The following is a 14,076-nucleotide window of genomic DNA, read 5'->3' on the forward strand; positions in this document are numbered from 1 at the left end:
GCTAGTGAGTGAAATGTTTTTCCTTCAGAACGAAGGTTTTTTATTATTTAAATTTGGAATGTTTTTATATTAATATTTTGGAACTACAAACCATTAGGTTATTTCTAAATATTTATATTTGAAGGAAATGTTTGTCGTGCCTATAATATTATTTATTGTTGTACTTGGATATAGCTGGCAGTAAGGAGATAAGAGTAATAATACTATTGTTATTACTACTGTTGCTAACTAACTATTACAGTTTCTTTTTAATTTTTAGATTTCCAAACAAAGCAACTGAAAACTCTCGTTATTTACAATAGTATCGCAACCGCAGAAGAGTGAATAAGCCTGATCCTTGAGCACTTATCTGCAACGAACATTTCAATGATCTGTGTTTTGACAGCAGGTTAAAGCGTTTGACTGAAGTCATTTAAAGGTAATATTTTTCAATGTTGAATGATACTTTTCAATGATTGAATTTAAAACCATATTGTCAAGCATAGTGCTGCAAGGTTGCTCAACTTTAAGTAGATATATCTAAAAAAAATTTAGAAACCTCAAACAGCACGCAAAACAGTGACAGCTGCCACAGCAAGTGCCTATGAATATGTCTGCAGCTTAGCAGTTGTGTGATCTGTTCTCTGTGATTCTTCGTTTCTGGGATTTAATGTCCTACGCATAAATTATGCAGTCCTTTTTATCGTGTGTTAACTGTGTAAATGTTTTTTTCATTTCCTAATTGTTGTAATAAAACTACATAATACCCCTGCAAATCATAAATTCCAAATTGATAGCAATAACTTGCAATTTAGAACACAAAACATCTTTTTGAAACAAAAAAATCGATTTAAATCAAAAAAATCAAATAAATTAATAGAAATCGATTTTTTTGATTTAAAAAAAAATCATCGATTTTGAACAACCCTGCCTACAACACCACAGAGTAAGACATGGTGAATCTTTTCATATCAAATAACGGTAATGTGAATTTTGTTGCAAGTCAACCTTTAAGCTTTATGCCTAAGATGGGTGTGAATGACTTCCAGTGGAAATTGCCACATTTTCATTTTACATAGCGATATGGTAGCATTTTGAGCTGTTTTATTTTCGTTTATTTTATTAGTTGTATTGTTGTATATTAAGGGTACTATGTTTATGTGAATAAGACATTCATTTTTGTTGATTTTATGTAATTGTTATAATTGATGCTTTTGTTTAGGTGGTTGGAATAATAATCCTACTGTTACTCAGTTTAAGGCTACCTTTCGCAAACTTATCAGCAAATGTGGTGCAGAATCAGATGCTAGTAAGACAGGTAATGTTACTGCTCAAAACGAGATTCTCATCATACAGGCTACTCCAGAGGTTGATCAGTTTGTGGAACTCAATGATTTCAGATGTCAAATTTCTGTTATAGGTAACAGTATAGTCTATATAGCTGGCTTCATTGTGCAAAAGCTAACTAAAGTGCTGTCGTGACATTGGCCGTCAGTTGCTGGTTACCACTAAGTCAAGTATTCAGTACCGACATCTCTATACTCTACTCAAGCTACAAAACAATGGAGGATTGGTGTGTCCATCAGACGATGTCATCAGGATCCTGCTAGTTGCAGATCAATACTTTCGTATTCATACAAAGCCAGATCCAGTCCATTGTGTGGTGTATTTGATCAGTAGTGTAAGATCTAGTGATGTGTTATGCTTTGGGAAACACCTTACGGATACGGCATATGGCATATCCAACCACTGCGTCATCGATGAAAAACCTTATTCAGTCGTTTTATGATCTCCGACAGCATCATTATGCTAAAATCCTACACTCAAACTGCAAGGTGCGTCTTTGTGGCATACAATACTAATGTAGTACTTTTTAAAGGCCAGTAACAATGTAATCACTGTAATATTCATTTGCAGCTGTTGTTGTGCTGTTATTCCTAATCTGATTTAGTTCTAAGAAACTCTGATGCACCTTGGCTCAATATCCAGTGCTATACAAATCTCCTTTTACAGTTTTTGTAATGTGTATGTAAAAGTTTAATCATCTGATTACACTAATTCCTGCATTTCCTTGTTTGCATTATTTTGATTATCCTCTATTACAACTGTTTTTAATTTTCGTTTAGTTGTTGCAATAGTTCGCTCCATCTTTTACAGATACTGTATTATACATATACATTCATAAGCTATTATCACTTAAATCTTGAAAACAGTTTCTGTTTTGGCAGCATACCTATGTGTTGTTTTTATCGAAATACTTCATGTGCTAAGTTTTTTCATATGCATTTATGCATATGTAATATAAATTTTAATATAATGGAACAGTTGTTATTTGCCTGAATATATCATTTGCTGGGTTTATGCATTTGTAATACAACAGTTTGTATGAATAACATGGTCCACGAAAATCTATTTTACATCTACTTATCATTTGATATATCCCACTCCATATGTTATAAATAGGTTTTCTTCTATTAGGGCACTCTAAACGTTATGTAGGAGGAGTTTTCATTAACACCCAGCTGGAAAATAACTATTCAACATGTACATTTCTGTCATTTTTCACCGTTTGTTTACAAACGGAACTAGCATTCGATTAGCTCTCCAATATGGCGCATACGTTACGCATTATTATCAACGTGAAAGTCGCGTGATTGCCATTCCAGGGGTTTTAAGTTCAATGCTCAAAACCTTTGGAATGACAATCACGTGACTTTTATACTTATAGCGATACGTGATGCATGCGCCATATCGGAAAGTAAATCTTGTACTGGTTACGTATGTGTTAAAGAATTGAAAAAAAAATTAGTTTTGCCACATTTTATCGAAGGAAATTTCTGCTATTTTTAGCTGTCTTAAAAGCTTCACTGCTTCAAATTATATCATATAAAGTTTGTGAGCAGTGACCTATTAGATCTGTGGCTAGGAACAACTACATGTATGTTATCATTAAGGTGACAACTTCCTTTAATTGCTATTGATTTATACCAAAAGCCTTGTGCTTCTAGCATAAATTGAAAATTGACACACTAAATGATAGTGCTAGGGTACCAATATTAAGCTGAGCCAATGTTGCCCAGCATGCTTAGTTTATTTTGATCAATACACAATGATACAAACCTATCATTGTATTATTATACAATCATCAATTACGTTTCATTTTAAATATAATAAATACTGCTGAGCATTGAAATATCACAGTTCCATGAATCAATCATGTGAATTCAAGGACAGATGACTCTCAAAAAAGTATAATAAAAAATGTTACGGGATTCAGTTAATGGCATTTCTAGCTGAATTGCGCTGAACATAGTTATAGAATCATTAAAATATAGTAACATAAATAAAAAAGACTAATTTAATGTAAACAATCATGAGGAATTAGAAGCAACAAGGTAATCAGTCTACGGTGTGAAATACGTCTCCAACCTTCAACCGGCCTTGCTTGAAGTTGGTATTGACTACGTGAATGCCAAAAGTGGGCTAAAACAAATATAAGCTAAAAGGGTAACAAATTATTACATTAAGATCCTATATGGTAGTATATGGTGACGAGAGCAAAACCAGATCAGTGTGCATTCAAGTGGAGTAGGCGTAGTGACACCAGTAGTTGAACCAAAGTTTGTTTAAAAACATTTCGCAGACAGGAAGTAAAATTTGCATAAATTGGGATTGAGACTTTTTTATCTTGTCCATATATGTACTGTTTTATTTATGACAATAGCTCTACTACTAAATTAATGAAAAACGAAAATAACAGACAATAAAATACTTTCAAAAGTACTTTGTGCATGCCTTTTCAACACAGAGCATGTAAAGCTAATCTGGCAGTTAGTGCGGATGATGTCACTTTGGTACAAGCCTTATTATTGTGCCTTTATAAGGAGCCTTATAACCAGTAAGCATGAGCGCTGCAAAGATGAGGTGACATTAAAGATTGACTTGCAACAAAATTCACATTACAATTATTTGGTATCAAAAGATTCACCATGTCTTACTCTGTTGTGTTGTAGGTGCAAAATATGTGGAAATGTGATTACAAGCCCTTAAAAGCTCAAAAACGAATAAGGTTGCATGAAAGTGTAAACAGAAACCATCCTGTAACAACTACGTCACATTTGAGCCGTTTTGGAAAGCGAATCCAAACTAGGACGGTCTCGTGTAGCTGCGATTAACTGTTTGTTTTTGAGCTTTTAAGAGCTTGTAATCACATTTCCATATATTTTGCACTTACATCACAACAGAGTAAGACATGGTGAATCTTTTGATACCAAATAACTGTAATGTGAATTTTGTTGCAAGTCAACCTTTAAGCAAAGTTTTAGAGAGTTTCTTTTCATTCAAAAATTGACTCTAAAAAGCTCAAAACGAGCAACAAACTAGTTGATGTTTAAGCTAACAGATGTTTTATGTTTTGCTCTCAATTTTAATACCTCTCCACATTCACTCGCGCAACTGTAATGCCTTTTGTTTTTGAAAACTCTGAAAAGTGATCTTTAAAATTACTCCAAGTGTATAGTCGAATATTTGCTGAACTTTTTACAATCTGCATGCAGGTTAGGCAAATTGTTTGCTGTTATTCTCTATGTACCACTAGCACCAATATGCTATCCACACAGCACAACACATCCATTAGAAAATAACCTATAAATAAATTTAATTAAAAAATTTAGAATGCAATAAGTTATCATAGCTGACAAACAATCATTTGCATTTAAAACGATTTTGTGTGTGATAACCAATTTAACCTGTCATCGGTTGTCATAATAAGGAACATAGTGGACTGTGCCTTTATCAGTGCTAACCTATTATAAAGTGAGCACTTGGTTGAGAGGAAACTTCGTTTTAATGTTGCCTTGAGAGGCATGCATACCTACTGCCTTGAGAGGTAATGCATACCTGCTGCCAATTGGCTCATTAATGGTATATCATAGTCTGATCCAATCATAGCAGAAATTACTCTAATTATTTTTCAATTGCGAGAAGTACAATTGGCATTTGACATCTACACGTACCATAATTATACACATAGTATGTAAGGATTCCAGCAGCGTTGTAAATATCAAGGGTTCCCCTAATCTTTAGTAATTGCACGCAATGAAATAAACACTCCACTAAAACACTAGTCAGCCGCTCAGTATCACTATACAATCTATGATAAGCTGCATGGCAAAGACCAGGACATAAACCAGTGAACATGCACTTTCAACAAAAGCGAAATAGACAATGTAATTCCTACCTTTGCTCCTTTTCTTGTGGTCAAAGATCTAAGGGGCTCTTTTGTCATCTCTCCCGTATCATAATCAATAGATATAAGGCTACATCTCTCACACTCTCCGATGCACTGCACGATAGACAACTTGTGAATTGAATGTATTGCCACCAACAAGGTACATCAGCACACACCCTGTCTCTTCAAACAGCTACCTAACCACATAATCCATGTAAATACATTCAGACATGCATAAATAGCTACCCTTCTGAATATGTCACACGCTAAACATGACATGCCGCAGACAAGAGAACAGTGATGCCCACCAGTGCACCAGACATACCTTAAACATGTGCTGCCCTATTTGTATATGTGACCATTTGGACTCCTCATCAGGCTGGCAGCCAGAAACCATTAGGTTAGCTCTAAACCTCTCAGCAACCTCTTCAACTATGAAACCAACAAATATATACTTCATCATCTGTTACAGTTGATAGCAATGCATGAAGGTCTACTAGCCAGGATGACTGTCCATGCATCCAACAAAGAGACATCATCGCCAGCCCCAGACACCCTTGACCAAAACAAAAACTCAACAGAAATTTCGATACATTTCTATGAGCACACATGCCTAGATAATCATTTCACGTCATATATGATTACAACCCTTCGATTACGAGCTTTTTGATTGGTCGAACTAGTCTTTTAACAGCATATAAAGCAGAATGCTAGTAAATCCAAAAGACAATGTTTAAAAAAGTGTTATGTATGCTAAAAGCGGCAAAAATGTTAAAAGCCGTGAGAAGTGGAAGAAATACTGGCAGAAGACAAATGTTAGAGATCAATGTTAGAGATCAATGTTAGAGATCAATGTTAGAGATCAATGTTAGAGAGCAATGTTCGCTCACCGATGGCAGAGCAGTTCATCTGGTCAGTTATATAGTCACAAAGGGATTCCACAGAGTCCCTCGATATCAGCAGGTACTGAGAGTCATTGGCTAGACTTTGGTCTATGAATATACAATAGCGAATCCACTTAATTCACTACATCTATAATAGCAACATTCAATACGTTTCTTTGCTTCGCAGATATCCTTTTTAGGAAATTTCCTAAAAATTTCCTAATTGTGGTAATTCTTTGAATATGTAATTGCAACTGGTGACTAAACAGTCAGAGCAGAGTGTGTGTAACCAAACTACAGAAATTCAAGTGGATTGTCTCTGTTATTCTAGTCAATCGCCAGTTGTTGATATAATAAAACTAAGATAGCATTTTATGTGCTTTTGCGACTGGTTTTCATGCAACAAAAATTTCATGATGACCACAACCTAACCTCTTACAGCCAAGACACTGACAATAAGGAGGAATACATTCTGATAATAAGGCAGTCTACTAAAAACTGACAAGTATAAGTATTTATTATTTCATTTTCTGTCACACCGGCTAATGGCAACATGATGAGCAATTATTGGCTTACTTGACAATTGCCGAACCAATCGGCAACCTGTGAGGGCAAGCACATCTGAAATCCAGAGGGAGGCTTCCTTTCCACAATCTAACGTCTCTACCCTGTATCACACAGGTTACTGATGAGTAGACTAGTACCCATACAAATATGTTGGTATCATGAGCATCCAACAAGTGAGACAAATCTATTAGAGGCATGGAAGAATCTGAGCTGTAGCGAGTCAAAGCTCACCACGCTACATTTTACTGTAATAGCATCCCTGAGTGTCAAAACACAATACCCTGCAGTAGTAGCATCTCCGGGTATCAAAATACCACATTCTATCGCGGTAGCGTAGCGTCTCAGGGTGCTAAAACACCGCATTCTACAGTATTAGCATCTCTGGGTATCAAAACACCGCATTCTACAGTAGTAGCACATCTGGGTGTTACAACATCATATTCTATAATAGTAGCATCTGTGGGTGTTAAAACACTCCATTCTACAGTAGTACCATATCTAGGTGTTAAAACACCACATTCTAGGATAGAAGCATCCCTAGATGCTCACTACACCACATCATTCACAGTATCTTGAGCGCTCGTTACAAAATGCGATAAAAAGTAGCATCAGCAATGTGCCAACTACAGCATATCTTGGTAGATCTGCAGAGCATGTGGAAGTGGTTTTGTATTGGCTGGCTTCTAATAGATTGATTGATACCTCGGGGTGATTTGAACCGTAGAGCAGAGGTTAGTTACAAAGACTGGGTATGAAAATTGTTGGGACATTACAATGGATAGCCAGTGCATTACATGGCAAATGATATTGGCTATGTCATTATACATAGCTGGTTATTTATGGAATAATTACAGATTACTTTTACTTGCTTAAAGTATAATTCCAGGATAATACTTTTGCTAACAGCTATCTATACATATATATACTTGGGATGTCTCTTGCCAATTCATTGTAAACTCAGTACTGGAATAAAGAACATTACAGTGAGAACACAACAAAAATAAAATACGATGAAGTTGTAAGAAACAGAGTGCACTATGAACAGTGACCTTGCACTATAATTGAACAACATTAGCGTATCTGATATATTAAAGACATAGGCAACTGTCAGTCAAATACCTCTCTTAGAACGATCAAATAATTAAAAGTCAACAGTTATCAACTATTAGGCAGCCAATCGAACCACTTAGAGCAATAGTTTGAGCTCCCTGATGATAAGCAGTTGGGCTGTAAGTCATGTACCTACAGTGTATGAACAGAAGCGGCCTACACATCTTTTACACCAAAAACTTCGTATTTATAAGAAGTAACCGATGCATGCTTACTCATGAATCCAATACTCATGAGGACAGAGACTGACTCCCCCAATAATGCGCGACTCTGACCAACTCACCAAATAAGGCTTTCCTAAAGCTCAGATTTGATACATCTTTTAAGACATCGCATGCACATGCGAGGCATTTAATATAAAAAAACACAACCCTATATAAAACAGGCTCGACACCAAATATCATGGTGATGGAATTAATAAAAATGAAGGGAGATGATTCCATGAACATTATGTGTTCTTTTTAAACTACACACGTCCGGTGTCACCCAAGGCTACATATCTAACTCACTAATGATTATCATTTACAACACAGCCAATAAATATATGAAATATTAAAAAAATTCTCCCATACGACCAATATAAAAGAGTTAAATAATATCTCGAGAATAAGGTAACAAAAGTGTTTGTATATTAACATCGTATGATGCAGTTCGATTATAGCTACAAGGCCGCAGGAAATTTTCGAGAATCATGCTATAGTATTATATACGTACACTACAGTCAACATGGATACAATGTAAAGACTGTACATGTAACTCATAGATAACACTTACATCTTCCCACAGATCTTCACAGAACATGTTTGCATGTGAACTCGGTTGCACAGTATCTCTTCATGAAGTTCATCGATAGCTACCGCCTGCTCATCAAACCCTGCAAATTATATCTTACGCTTTTAAGCAACTCGCACTAGCTAAAAGAGCTGTCATAGAACTGTTCGTGTCGATGAGACTCGAGTTCATGGTAGCTGATAGTTTAGTAGTGATAGACCTATGCATGCTCAGTTAGTAAAATGTCAATTTTGTTTTGAGGTAAGCTTCACGAAGCACCGTTTGCCATATATGGTCAGGTCGCCTACAAAACCTGACTTAGAACTGTCCTTAATAGATGTCAATTCAGCATAAAAGGTTACAGTCATACTTCGAATTACGAGCTTAATGCATTCTGAGACTGAGCTCGTATGTCAATTTACTCGCATGTTGGTGCAATTTATTTATATATAGAACAATTAAATATATATATTGATTGGTTTCCATACTCTAAAAAAATGCAAATAAAACACTCAAAACAAGATATTGTAACAGAAAGAACATGTTGGTTGTTGTCCTAACTTACCACATGCTTTCAAAAAGCAACAAACAAAAAATAATGCAAGGAAATGTGATTAATTAAAATGTAAAATTAAATACATGTATACAATCGCAGTTAACGCTAGCATTTGCCAGGGAGGGAAATATAAATAATCTTTCATTACAACAGTTGACTTTGATAAATTTGGATTTTATCAGTCTTAAAAGACAAACTTAGAAGCAAACCTAAAAGCAAACTTTCATTTTTAACTTAACGTAATTAGAATTTCTTCGGCGTTCATAGTTTGAAGTTTCTCGCCGGTTAGCTAACTTTTCCTTTGCTTCGCTTTTTCGACTAGCTGGCCGTTTTAAGATAAACCTATCTAAGGACGTTTGTCTTTGTCGCCCTTTCAACATGTTGCGATTAGGACGAACACAGGTGTCATCACAAAGGGTTAATGCACGACCACTAGCCAACTTGTCCGAATGTCTATTTTACAGTTTTGATAGATAGCACCGGCCTTTTCACATAGCATCGTTTCAGTTACGCTGTCACCTGCCAATTGTTTATACAATGCCACCAGTGGTCGTGAAGATCGCTGCGCCGTTTAGAAACTATGGTTAGTCCTTTTGCAAACTAAATGCCTTGAATATAATCCTTCTGTTTGATAATTGTGGATGTATTTCTGTCATGTTGCTGAGCTAGCTCAACCACGCATACAAATTTCGCATATTTTTCAATAATTTTCCGTTTAATATCAATTATTATTATTGTCTTTTTCTTTGCATTATCTTTCATTTTACTGGAAAACTTTCAGTCTACGCACAGTACTTTTAATTCACATAATTCTGCAGTAAAAATCGCGCACAAAAAACATGGTACAAAAGTATAAGTTATACTTTTGTTATACTGTATAACCTGAGCAGTTGAAAAATACAGAGTGATGCTGTTCTCATAAAACACCTCTGGCATACTTGGCAACTGACTCAAGTGCTCGTATCTCAAACATGGCTCGTATTTTAGTGCTAAAACTTAAAACGTGAACACTGGCTCGTATCTCAAGTTTCTCGTACGTTGGAGCACTCGTAAGTTAAAGTATTACTGTATTGGGGTATATGGTCGTCATGTGTTCTGAGTACATCTGAAGGGACAGTATTTGCAGCTGCAGCTAATTTCACCAAGCCCATATTAAACAATAAACACGAGAAGATTACTCTCTGGTATAATGTTCGAACTACGAGGTGGTAACAAATCAATCTAAAACTAAAAACAGAATGAATAAGCATGTAAACGTAATGATAAAATAATTTATTTGTGACAAAATGCAAGTAAATAAAACATTTTTATTAAAAAATGGACCCTCTTAATCACCAACTCAATCTTCTATTTATCTTACTAATACATTTTTATATTTAATACCTTTATTTCATATTTTATCCCAACCTTGGCACTCTCATATTCCATGAAAGACCCTCAGGTATGCGATGAAAAATTATCAATAAGAATCTTTTTTGGAACTTCATCGATATTATTTCTGCCCGCAAAAAAGCCCTAAAATACTAATAAATACCTCAAGTAAATACACAGCATTACAAATGTGTTATATCAATTTGCATGAAAACTAAATGGACAAACCAACGCGATACGTAAAAATTAGATTAATGAAGTAAAATGCTAACACATAAAGAAAGATTTCTTGTGTTTCTTTACATTAGAGACACATGAATGGAGGTGTAGGCTCAGCAGTGTGTATGTGTGCAATAATAAAATACACGACATACCATAAAACCTCTAATTGAACGCCACCTCTATTTGAACACCACCTCCAATTGACCGCCACCCTGAGAGAAGAGTTGAAAAATAGACCACCACTCTCCAATTGAACGCCACCTCCATTTGACTGCCACTTGCCATTATTTGATCTTTACGAGCCGTCAATATCAACTGATCAATAGAAGTGTCCACAAAATCGTATTAATAATTAATCGTGTATGTCAATAACAATTAATTCTCTCGTTGTCCAATTCTAAAACTTTTCATTTTTTTTATGTTAAAAGTTTGAAAACCACACCATAGCAGTAACGGTCTCAAGCTAGTAGTAGCTCTGTTTAACACGGTCTTTCTAATTCGAAGTAGCCTAAATATATATAAAAAACGGTTTAAATCGATGATGGTAGATGGAACTTCGAAAGCAACGCCATAGAAATAACTACTAACTGTCTCAGGATAATATTAGTTCCTTGTTTAACTTGTTTTCCTTTATAATACTTCGAATGGCATGCGTATAAAACCGGTTTGCAAGTTTTGGACCAAAGGTTACGTTTAAAAAGCAAACTTTTACTCGCTGCATCGATGCTAAATGCAGCGCGTGAATGTTTTGCTCTGATAAAGATTTTTTAGATGCTAATATCGACTAGTTCAGCAGTGCAGAAAAAGAGTTGAGGCAAGAAGATATTGTGGAAGGTATTGGACAACTAGAAGATGTTTGTTCCATCAAAAGCAGCAATCAGAACGTAGCTATCGGAGCAAACGATGGAAATATTTTTATTTTAAAAACTTTAATGTTTGTTTCTGCATGTAATATAAGTATGGTTCATTTATGTCACTTGTTCATGAACATATATTTGTATCATTTGATAGATTATTGTTGTATAACTTATAAATATGCAGATTTATAGCATGTTATTTAATAGCATCCTTGCGGCTATTTTAATACGGCTTACAATGAATCGATGCTCATAACTCAACTTCTATTGCACATAAAAAGGTCGTTTTGGCTGTAAACTGTAGCAGACATCAGTGAGTGCAATGTTGTATTAACCAATGTTAAATATAGATATAAAATAAAAATATGTCTTCAAATTTAGAATGAAATAAAAATTGAAAATGCAAACAACTCGCAAAGGACACAGGCTATAATATCATCGCAGGTCAATTGCAAACAATAGATATCAACTGGTAGAGATATTTCTCGGTTTCTCGATGCACATTTATTAAGAGATCTTTGGCAAGTTAGAGGTAAGTTAGCTGATTTATTGCATTCAAATTGTTTAATATCGGTCCACTAGAAAAAGCGGGCAAAATATAGGCGACATTCACTTCGCCGTAATAGAGCAAAGTTTATCTTCCGAAAATTCTGACGAGCCATTTGAAAAATAGACCGCCAGCCTCTATTTGAACGCCGCCTCCAATTGACCGCCACTATAGGGGAAAGGTTGAAACATAGAGCGCCATGGCGTTCAATTAGAGGTTTGACGGTAACTTACTCTAACCTAAGCTAACAACAGTTCAAATTAACCTAATAAATATATTTTTGTAGTTTTTACAGTTTCTTTTTTTCTTCTACCGACTTTCCAGATTTTACTTCGAAAATTACTTCCGAGTGACTTCAAATGTAGTATGTAAAAAATAACTCTGTATATCAAATAAATACTAGCTCAAACTTTGCTGTACATCAAATATAAGTTTGAATGTAGCGGTGGTCGATCTTGGAGGTTTAACTGTATAAATCAAGCAGACTGACTAAAAAGATTTAGTGCTCTTTTATTCATTTCTCATTTAAAATATATATTAAATATATTATTTATACAAATATTAAAATAATTATTATATAGATAAATATACACAAAAAATAAATAGTTGAATATTTAAATACATTATTTATATAAATATATAAAATATATTTAAAATACAGCCTGTGAGACTTAAACTCACCTTGGCAAAGAGAACTATAAAGTGTGTTTAGATGTTGACTGACACAGAAAAACCTGCATTAGGTTCCTGGGCTAATAAACCAATGTGGTTGTCAAATCAACATGCCCTTAGTATCCATATATACTTTATCGGAATATATTGATGCGGTCAGCAACAAAAAAGTTGAGGACACAAATTCGATTTTAACCCGTGAACTTCTGGTTACCTATTCAAGAGAACTTTACTCATCCACACCTACTGCATGTTAGGAAATTGAAGAAAAATTTATAATTGACAGACACAACTAAGACCAAACCTTCTGCTGAGAGAATGAGCTGCTTCCTATCCAGATCTATTGAAGGTTTTATCTTGCGGAGGTCTGGATTACGCTTTAAGGTTAGGCAGCGGTCATTAGAGTCAATTATAGCCCAGGCTCTATCATACAATAGCCCTGACTCGCTCAGTGGCCAATCTTCCACCTGTTACAAATGAATAACTTAACAAAGCACCAACAAATAAAAATATAAATTTATACATATTGTAGACTGGTAGAAATATTGTGGACTGTTAGACATATTGTAGACTGTTAGACATATTGTAGACAGTTAGACATATTGTAGACTGTTGCAAATAACGTAGACTGTTAGACATATTGTAGACAGTCAGACATATTGTAGACTGTTAGACATATTGTAGACTGTTAGACATATTGTAGACTGTTAGACATATAATAGACAGTTAGACATATTGTAGACTGTTAGACATATAATAAACAGTTAGACATATTGTAGACTGTTAGACATATTGTAGACTGTTAGACATATAATAAACAGTTAGACATATTGTAGACTGTTAGACATATTGAAGACAGTTATACATATTGTAGACTGTTAGACATATTTTAGACTGTTAGACATGTAGACTGTTAGACATATTTTACACTGTTAGACATATAATAAACAGTTAGACATATTGTAGACTGTTAGACATATTGTAGACAGTTATACATATTGTAGACTGTTAGACATATTTTAGACTGTTAGACATATTGTAGACTGTTAGACATATTGTAGACTGTTATACATACTGTAGACTGTTAGACATATTGTAGACTGTTAGACATATTGTAGACTGTTAGACATATTGTAGGCAGTTAGACATATTGTAGACTGTTAGACATATTGTAGACAGTTATACATATTGTAGACTGTTAGACATATTGTAGACTGTTAGACAAATTGTAGACTGTTAGACACACTGTAGACTGTTGGACATACTGTAGACTGTTAGACATATTGTAGACAGTTAGACACACTGTAGAC

General features: G+C 34.8%; 1 protein-coding gene across 1 annotated transcript in view; it reads right to left on the reverse strand.

Moving 5' to 3' along the window:
* Positions 1-3,073: 3,073 nt before the first annotated feature.
* The window catches only part of LOC137387938 (molybdenum cofactor sulfurase-like), a 28,103-nt gene continuing 17,100 nt past the window's right edge, over positions 3,074-14,076 (reverse strand). The window contains exons 12-18 of the mRNA XM_068074455.1: positions 13,071-13,233; positions 8,545-8,644; positions 6,670-6,761; positions 6,100-6,201; positions 5,535-5,641; positions 5,219-5,323; positions 3,074-3,462 (exon numbers count right to left, since the gene is read on the reverse strand). Of these exons, the coding sequence (XP_067930556.1) occupies positions 3,379-3,462; positions 5,219-5,323; positions 5,535-5,641; positions 6,100-6,201; positions 6,670-6,761; positions 8,545-8,644; positions 13,071-13,233 (753 nt within the window). The 3' untranslated portion in view covers positions 3,074-3,378. The remainder of the gene's footprint in view (positions 3,463-5,218; positions 5,324-5,534; positions 5,642-6,099; positions 6,202-6,669; positions 6,762-8,544; positions 8,645-13,070; positions 13,234-14,076) is intronic.

This window comes from Watersipora subatra, chromosome 2 (assembly GCF_963576615.1).
Source record: "Watersipora subatra chromosome 2, tzWatSuba1.1, whole genome shotgun sequence".
NCBI lineage: Eukaryota > Metazoa > Bryozoa > Gymnolaemata > Cheilostomatida > Watersiporidae > Watersipora > Watersipora subatra.